This window comes from Bison bison, unplaced genomic scaffold (genome assembly GCF_000754665.1).
Source record: "Bison bison bison isolate TAMUID 2011002044 unplaced genomic scaffold, Bison_UMD1.0 scf7180017864492, whole genome shotgun sequence".
In the NCBI taxonomy this organism is placed as follows: domain Eukaryota; kingdom Metazoa; phylum Chordata; class Mammalia; order Artiodactyla; family Bovidae; genus Bison; species Bison bison.
Window position 1 is genome coordinate 4,900,411 of NW_011495051.1, and position 9,624 is coordinate 4,910,034.

Sequence of the window (9,624 nt, forward strand, 5' to 3'; positions counted from 1 at the left end):
GCAACCCACTCCAGTATTCTTGCCTGGAGATTGCCATGGACAGAGGGGCCTGGTGGGCTACAGTCCATGGCGTCAGGAAGAGTTGGACACAACTGAGTGACTAAGCACAGCACACGGAAAGCAGCCACCACAGCTCTTGTCCTGATGCACGTGCCCCGACAGCACCCACGTCACCCAGTCCAGGCCTCCATGAGGCTCCAGCGCTACCAGCCCCGTAAGTCCGTGGGAGCACATGTGAGCATGTGAGGATCCCTGAGGTCTCTGCATGCACATGAAGTCACTTCAGTCCTGTTCAAACTCTTTGAGACCCCATGGACTGTAACCCTCCAGGCTCCTCTTGTCCATGGGATTTCCGAGGCAAGAATACTGGAGTGGGTTGCCATTCCTTCTCAAGGGGATCTTCCTGACGCAGGGGATAGAACCTGCATCTTTTACGTCTCCTGCATTGGCAGACAGGTTCTTTACCACTAGCACACATGCTTGAGTGTAAGGTGACCAGAAAACATGTCCATTCTCTAGGATGCCTCCCAAGTATCAGTGACCTTGCACAGCCAAAGACAGGTCTGAAAAGTCTCACAGTGACCACCACTGTTTATACGATGCCCAGGGACCAAGCCCCAGCCTGAGGTCATTCCCAGTGGCTGCCACAGAAGCACAGTGGCTCAGTGATCCAGCCCCACCAGGTCGTGTGAAACAGTAAACCTGGAAGAGGAAGTGAAAGAGGATGGGGGCGGGTCATGGAGGGGAGCTCCAGGGTTATCACACTGCAGCACAGAGAGGTCATTAAGTCCATCCCCTGCCTCGGAATGGGGGCACGGAGGACCAGGATGAAGGGGAGAGGGAGCCGGAGGGCAGAACTGTGTCTCTTGGTCTCCCAATTCAGGCCGCTGTCCTGGGTGGGTGCATAGGTGTCGGGTGATCAAGAAGCCCTGCTGGACCTCAGCAGCTCTTGTGGTCATCACCCATCTCCACGTAGGGCAGCCCCATGGGCCAAGTGTCCCGAGGCCAGTAGCGGACTTTGAGGGTTTTGTTCGGCATCTCGTATGCGGAATCCACCAGAGCCAGGATGACCATGCCGTAGGGGAAGGTGAAGCTGATGAGTACATGCCTGGGTGACAAGGTGGAGAGGGGGAAAAGATGCCCCAGCAGTCAGCTTGATGGCCCCAGCCCCACCTCTCCTGACCTTTCCTGGATCCTGGCCATCAAAAGGGATCTCCTGACCACACACCCCCAAGACATACACACACATCCCAGTATCTGTGCCTGCCCCCGCTTCCCCCAGGTCCTGCTCCAAGCTCTGGAATCTGAGATTTTCTGCTTCTAGGACCCAAGTGAAAGCATTAGTTGCTCAGTCATGTCTGATTCTGTAACGCCATGGATTGTAGCCTGCCAGGCTCCTCTGTCCATGGAATTCTCCAGGCAAGAATACTGGAGCGGGTTGCCAAGCCCTTCTCTAGGGAATCTTCCTGACCCAGGGAGTGAACCCAGGTCTTCCACATTGCAGGTGGATTCTTTACTGTCTGAGCCACCAGGGAAGCCCCTAGAGCCCAAGACCATAGGGTAAATGCTTACCAGATACTGTGCAGGTAGGAGAAATTAATCCATTGCCAGAAACTGCAAAGCAGGCGGTCACTGATCCAGCTAGTAAAGGCGAGAGCCCATATAACCGTGGAGACCTCAATCAGATGCTGGAGCTCCTTATTTTTGGTCCTAGGGAGGGAAGAAGGGAGATCAGAGCCTGACTCAGCTAGCAGATCCCCAGGGGACTGATGGGAAATTCCTCCATTTCAGGAGAGGAGGCTCAGAGGAGGGAAGGATCAAGGGGCAAGGTGGGGGAGGGGCCAGACCCATGCTAACATGTGGGGACCGCTTACAAGATACTGGGTCCTCACAGCAATGCTATTGTTCCCATTTTGTGGATGAGAAAACTGAGGCACGTGAGATTAAGTATGCCCAGACCCCACCCCAAGGTTACACAGCCAGTATGTGGGGTCTGAATCAGGTTTATCAGAATACAGAAGCTGCAACCAACAAGCCCTTCTGTGTTTGTGCTTTGGGGTATAAGTGTATGTGCACCTGTGAGCTGGTGCATGGGAATTTATGTCCACGTGGCTCTGAGAATACGTGTGTAAGTGTGTGGGAGGGTGTCCCATGTCATGGGACAACTCAGGATTAGAATATGTGTTTCCCCAACCACAGAACTAACCCAATGTCTCTTGGGAAAGAGCTTATGAGAGATTAATGAGGCCATAACTCCTTCATGGGTAAAAGCGCAAGCCCTGCCTGCTATCCTAAAAGAGGACAGTCTAAACACCAAAACAAAACAAAACCACACCTAAGAATTGGTAAAATTTGAGTACAGATGGTAAAGAATCTGCCTGCCAATGCAGAGACACAGGTTCAGTCCCTGAGTTGGGAAGATTGCCTGGAGAAGGAAACGGCAACCCACTTCAGTATTCTTGCCTGGGAGAATTCCATGGACAGAGGAATCTGGTGGGCTATAGCCCGTGGGGTCGCAGAGAGTCGGACATGACTGAGTGATTTAGCATGCACACACACACGTAATTACACAAGATGCTGCCTCTGGGGGAGGTGGGGAGAATCTGGGTGAAGGGTACACAGGACTCTGTGTACTATTTTTGCAGCTTGCTCTGAGCCTGTAATTATTTCAAAATAAAAAGTTAAAAATATAGCATAGTGACTGCAATGGATTGAAACACTTTAGAGATAAATGTCCACGAGTTCATAATGCTTTAAAAAAAACTCTCATGGGTCCTTACCAGAGATGGCTAAGGCACCAACTCGTTGCTCTGGAAATTAATTTTTAAAAGGGAAAGAATTAACGCCCTATCCTGTCTTTCCTGTCCAAACTGTATTTCAAGATTGATGAGCAAACATTCTTCTGTCTGGATGAATGGACTCCAGATAATTAATGCAGAAGGAATAATAGAATCTGAAAATCACACTTTTGCACCCTCTAAGGAGACCACGGGTGGAGACAGCATGAAATGGCTGCTGAAATCATTAGGGGAAAGGGCTGTAGAAAACTTTATAATGAGGGATCTGGATGACACCATCTGAATCCACAGATCAAACAAAATGGCACTAAATGTAGGACGACCACTCATCATGAGGTCTTAATGGGCTGGAACAAATGACACCCAGTGCCACACATGAAGTGAAAAAAAAGTTAAAGCTAAAACTAGATCTATTAATTTACAGAGGGAAAAAAAGGAATCAGGTTGGAAGACACCACAGGAAGCAGTTGGCCAAATCCAAAATTCAGGATGTACTACAGGACAAATCTTTGAGCTTCTGTTATCAAACCAGAGGCATGAAGAAAGAGGGAGGGAGGAAAGGACTGCTATAAAAGAAGGAAGACCTGAGGGACTGCGTTTGTCTTCTGATTTAAACAAGACCAAGCACAAGAAGACGTCTTTGGGAAACTGAGGAAAGGTCAGTGCAAACTGGGTATTATTTTTAGATGCTATTCTAAGGAAGCATCTTCCATTCACCTCTCTAGATCCTGTGCTACCTTTTTCCACCCAGCCCTGAGCCTCAAGGGCTGGCTGGGTATGGGGTGGGGGAGCTGAGTTATGTGGACCTGGAAATAAATATTCCAATAATACCCTTCCTCCACCATTTGATTCCTTGCTGGGGCTCCCCATTGGTCAACCCAACTGGAAACCATTGACCTACCCAACTGGAAGCCATTGGCCAACCCAAATGAAAACCATTGGCCATCCCAACTGGAAACTGTTGGCCAACCCAACTGGAAACTGTTGGCCAACCCAACTGGAAATCATTGACTTACCCAATTGGAAGCCCACACAACCTCCCTCTGGGATTGGCTCAGGTAGGACTGTAACCAACAACTGGAGGTCACAGCTCTGGCCAAGAAGACTCTCTCTGCTACCTCTCTCCTTCCAGATTCTTGCAATCATTCCTTTCCATCACTCCCCATCCCAGGTCTCCTGATGAGCATGGAGTCCCACTGGTACTAACGGAGGGATTCTAAATGATCTCTAGTGATGTTCCCACAGTCTGCCCTCTCCTTTGTAAGCAACCCTTTTATATAACTCTCTTTAAATGGCCCCATTTGGGAGTTCCTTCTCTAGCCTGCCAAGACCTAGCATGGGTTAAAAATGATAATTTTTTTATCAGGAGAGTGAAACCCTGAACAATTAATGGGTGACATTATATGAAATCTAGGGGGTTAGAGAATGCAGGTTGGGGACTTCCCTGGTTGCCCAGTGGTTAGGACTCTGAGCTTCCAATGCAAGGGGTGCAGGTTCCATTCTTAGCTGGGGAACTAAGATCCTACATGCCATGTGGCCAAGAAGAAGAAAAAAGGAACACAGGTTGGTAACATGCTGTTGGGGCTGGTTAGTGGGCACATGAAGATTTATGATACAATGCTCTCCACTTGTATGTGTATTTGGCAGTTTTCAGAGAAGAAGGACAAACTCTGCCTTAGGTTTCAAATCCTGGTCCTGCCCCTAGCTGGTGAATGATTCTGGGGAAGGGAACATGGTGAGGTTTTTCTTTGGGGGGGGGTGGTGGGTGCGGTTCTTGGAAGAGAAAGGGGTGCCACCTCTCTGGGCACCTGCAGTCACACCCACTTCTTATACTCCTGGACCACGATGTAGATAATGTGCAAGCCAATGGCGTTTAGGGCATATGCGTTGATCGTGGGCCTCAGGAAGGACAGGAAGGTACTGACCAGGCTGATGATGATGATCAGTGAGCTGTACCGAGACCTGGAGGAAGAGAAGGGCTCAGCTGTGGCGGGGGCAGACAGGGGGAGGGTGGTTGAGGGGTATTCCTGTGGGGTTTGGGTAGTCACACGGAAATCTCATGGCTGAGATGGATGAGAAAAGGGAAGGGGTTCTGAGAAGTCCCACTGAGCTCAGAAGACGGTCTTAAGACTCCCAGGTGGGCTCAGTCAAAAAGGTCAGATGAGGGTCCCAAGGCCCAGGTAAATTCAGGCAAGAGTCTCAGGTGAGCCAGGTGGGATTAAGGAAGGAGCACCAGGGATCCCAGAAACTATTAGGAGAGAGGTCCTGAAGGCTTGAGCTTCCCCAGTGGCTCAGTGGTAAAGAACCCACCTGCCAATGCAGGAGACCCGGGTTCCACCCCTGGTTCAGGAATATCGCCTGGAGAAGGAAATGGCAACCCACTCCAGTATTCTTGCCCAGAGAATCCCATGGGCAGAGGAGCCTGGCGGGCTACAGTCCATGAGGTCACAAAGAATTGGACACGACTGAGTGACTAAAGAGCAGCAACAGCCTGGAAGGCTCAAGTGGGTCAGATAGGGTCAGGAGAGAGATTCAGATGGGTCTCAAGTCAACAAAAAGGGGACCCAAGAGGATCCAACGAAAGACGCCAGAGAGACCAGGTGACAGACTCAGGGAAGAGGTCTTGGGCCCCAGGTAAGCTTAGGCATGGGGTCCTGGGATGCTTTGGAGAAGAAAATGGCAACCCACTCCAGTGTTCTTGCCTGGAGAACCCCATGGACAGAGGAACCTGGTGGACTACAGTCCATAGGGTCGCAAAGAGTCAGACACAACTGAGCACGCACTCGCCTGGGACCCCAAAGTAGGCTCAGAAAGGCTCTGGAGAAGGTCTCAACTCTCCAGGTGGGATAAAAGGAAGAATAAGCAGGTGGGTAAGGGGACAACAGAGGACGAGATGGTTGGATGGCATCACCAATTCAAAGGACGTGAGTCTGAGCAAACCCCAGGAGATGGTGAAAGTCAGGGAAGCCTGGGGGGCTGCAGTCCATGGGGTCACAAAGAGTCAGAAATGACTGAGTGACTGAACAACAACCAGGGGAGGATTTCCAGGGTCCCAAGTATGCTCAGAAGGAGGGTGCCTGAAAGTCCGGATAGGTCAGGCAGGGTCAGGAAAAAGTCCTGGTGTGTTGAGGGGAGGGATTCCAAAGGGTCTGAAGGATAGGTGGGCTCCAGTAGGATTGACAGAGGGCCCGCCCCTGCCCAACCTGTTCTGCCCTAGGAAGGCGGGGAAATAGCAGCGGGGCAACCATATGCTGTAGCCGCTGGCCAGCAGCCACAGGATAGCGATCTCATCCAGCATCTGGCCCAGGAAGCTGAGCGTCATGTGAAAGTACATGGAGAACAGTCCTGGAGGGAGAGACAAAGGCAGGTGGTCAAGGGTGTTGTCCCTCTTGCCCCCCACCCTGTCCCAATGTCCCCACCTACCTGTGACTGTGAAGAGAACGAACAGCACGTAAAGGTAGCGGGAGCGTTGCTGGATGTATGGGCGCATCAGAAATGTCATGAGGGGCCCAAAGATGAAGAAGGTGACATTGCTGAACTGGAGAAGGAGGGGAAAGCATAGTGAGGGGCTGTCAGACAGAGGAGGCTGAGCTCGGTCACCCTCAGTCATTATCCATCTGGTCAGCAGCCGTCTCTCAGGCAGTGAACCGACCCAGGGTCTATCCATCTTCCAGCGGACCAGTCAACCACTCATTGGTAGATCCATTACTCCATCCATTACTCTGTGGGCTCCTTAATTCATTCAATGCACATGGTGAAGACTATCTACTTACATTTTCCTTTCGGCAACAGTGTCCCCCAAGTTTGAGCTGGGCATTCAACTACTCAACTCAAGACTACATTCCCCAGCCTTCCTTGCAGCTCACTGTGGCCTTGTGACCTGCTCTAGCCCACAGGACAGGGCTGTAAATGAATCTATCAATATAACTTCCAGGTCAGTTCTTGAGAAGCTTGCCTGCTTGCAAGTTCTTGAGGCTTGCTCTCTACTTCCTATGGACTGAAATGCAAACATAGTGGTCATGAACTGGCCTTGGCCTAGTGACTCACTTCTAAAAAATAGCCTGAAGGGACTTGCCTGGCAGTCCAGTGCTTAAGAATCCACCTTGCAATGCAGAGGGTTTCCTTGGTAAATCTGTCTGCAATACAGGAGACCTGGGTTCAATCCCTGGGTTGGGAAGATCCCCTGGAGAAGGGAATGGCTACCCACTCCAGTATTCTGGCCTGGAGAATTCCATGGACAGAGGAACCTGTCAGGCTACAGTCCATGGAGTTGTGAAAGAATCAGACAGGACTGAGCAATTAACACTTTTCACTTGCAATGCAGGGGACATAGGCTCAATTCCTAGTCAAGGAACTCAAATCCCATATGCAGTTAAGCCCCCACATCTACTGAGCCTGCACACCACAACTAGAGAGTCCATGTGCTTCAACAAAAGATCCTGCATGCCAGAACTAAGACTGTGACTAAAACTCAACTCAGCCAAATAAATAAGTACTAAAAAAGAAAAGAAATACAGGGAGCAGGGACTTCTCTAGTGGTCCAGTGGCTAAGACTCTGAGTTCCCAATGTAGGGGGTCCGAGTTCTATCCTTGGTCAGGGAACTAGATTCCATTTGCCACAGCTAAAGATTCCTTATGCTGAAACTAAGACCTGAAGCAGCCAAATTAAAAAAAAAAAAAAACAAAAAAACAGAGCACAGTGGTGGGTATGGGGAAAATCATTCACCTGATACAAGGTCAACATCTATAGCCTAGGTCCTGGTCACCTGTACAGGTTCCCAAGACAGGAGCCCTCCTGATTCCAGGAGAACCCAAAGCTCTCCTGGGACAATGATGGATCAGCCCAAAGGTCACCATTTAAGAACCCAGCCTTGGCAAACTGGTTTCCCAGCGCATGGTCCCACCTACGTCCTTGTTTTCCATGTCAAAGTCTCTGATGTTTATCAACGGACAAGGTCAAACACATCTCCAGGAGGGCCACCCAGTTCACAGAAGCTCCCCTAGAACACAGAGATCGCCCCACCCCCAACTTGCCCTGTCTATATCACGAAACCCTACCCACTGGAATAGATACCCCTGCCAAAGCAGGATACCAGACTTTCTCCTTTAGGAATCTGAAACTTGGAGCAGGCACAAAGCCTGGGAGTCACCAAGATGGAGTTGCATCATTGACAACTCTCTACAGAGGCTCTGGGATATTGTTATGATACTTGAGATGTGACAACTATTTTGCCACCCATGAGAAGACAAGGCTGAGGAAAAAAAAAAAAAGCGAATGCTTGAGGACAGTATTTGCACATCTGCTGAATCCTGCAGACCTACTGTGGGTCCCAGCCTTCCTAAAACAACTCATCTTTCCATTTTTTAACACATCTCACTATCTTTCCAATATTCTCTCTTTCCCCCTCTTGTTTGTTTCTTTGTTTTTGTTTTTGCTTAAGTTAGTTTTTTTTTTTAATTGAAGTATAGCTGATTTACAATGTTGTGTTAAATTCAGGTGTACAGCAAAGTGATTCAATTATACATATATTTGTTCTTTTTCAGATTCTTTTCTATTATAGGTAATTACAAAATTCTGAATGTGATTTCCTGTGCTATACAGTAGGTCTTTATTGATCTATTTTATATAGGAGTAGTTTGTATCTGTTAACCCCAAGCTCCTGGTGTATCCATCCTCTTTGGTAACCATAAATTTGTTTTCTTTGTGAGTGTTTTGTAAATAAATTCATTTGTATTATTTTTTAGATTCCACATGTAAGTGACATCATGATATTTGTCTCTGTCTGACTTACTTCACTTAGTATGATAATCTCTAGGTCCATCCATGTTGCTGAAAATGGCAAAGTTTCATTCTTTTTTAAAATTTTATTTATTTATGGCTGTGCTGGGTCTCCAATGCTGTGTGCAATGGGGGCTAGTTGCGGTGAATAGAGGCTGCTCTTCAATACAGTGCACAAGCTGCTTGTTGCAGTGGCTTCTCTTGTTGCTGAGCACAGGCTCTAGGTGTGTGGGGACTTTAGTAGCTGCAGCACATGGGCTTAGCTGTGCCATGGCATGAGGGATCTTAGTTCCCTGATCTGGGGTCGAACCCACATCCCCTGCATTGGCAGGCAGACTCTTAACCACTGGACCACCAGGAAGTCCTGTTTCATTTGTTTTTATGGCTGAGTAGTACTCCATTGTATATATGTTCCACATCTTCTTTATGCAGTCATCAAAGGACATTTAGGTTGTCTCCATGTCTTGGCCATTGTAACAATGCTGCTATGAACACAGAGGCGCATGCATCTTTAATTAGTGTTTTTATCTTTTCCAGATATATGCCCAGGAGTGGTAAGGTAGCTCTCTACAGGCTGAGCCCCATGAATCCAGCAGCAGTGGTATATTAGCTAGGGTTCTTTCGTAGCAAGCAACAGAAAGTGATTCTGATGAACTTAAACTATAAATATAAACTGTGTGTGTGTGCACGTGTGTGGTTACTTATTTAATTGACCAAATTATTTATTCATGTATTTATTCTTTCATTCATTTATTACAAGGAGCTCGGTAATGAAAGGAATTGCAGAGAACAAGAAAACCAGAACCAGGAATAGCTTTGGCCCTTTAATAGACAATCTCTCCAGGGGGCAATATTGGGTATGAATGAAAACAACTGTATTCAGTCCTTCTGTGCAGGCCCAACTTCAAATTCCAGAGAGTGGGGATGTCCCTGGCGGTCCAGTGGTTAAGAATCCACCTTGCAATGCAGGGGAAGCAGGTTCAGTTCCTGATTGGGAAACTAAGATCCCATGTGCCACACAGCAACTAAGCCCACGGGCCACAACCA

General features: G+C 48.5%; 1 protein-coding gene across 1 annotated transcript in view; it reads right to left on the reverse strand.

Annotated features, from left to right (window-relative positions):
• Positions 1-528: 528 nt before the first annotated feature.
• Positions 529-9,624, reverse strand: part of ACER1 (alkaline ceramidase 1) — a 27,767-nt gene continuing 18,671 nt past the window's right edge. The window contains exons 2-6 of the mRNA XM_010828464.1: positions 6,222-6,336; positions 6,002-6,143; positions 4,623-4,760; positions 1,573-1,710; positions 529-1,108 (exon numbers count right to left, since the gene is read on the reverse strand). Of these exons, the coding sequence (XP_010826766.1) occupies positions 940-1,108; positions 1,573-1,710; positions 4,623-4,760; positions 6,002-6,143; positions 6,222-6,336 (702 nt within the window). The 3' untranslated portion in view covers positions 529-939. The remainder of the gene's footprint in view (positions 1,109-1,572; positions 1,711-4,622; positions 4,761-6,001; positions 6,144-6,221; positions 6,337-9,624) is intronic.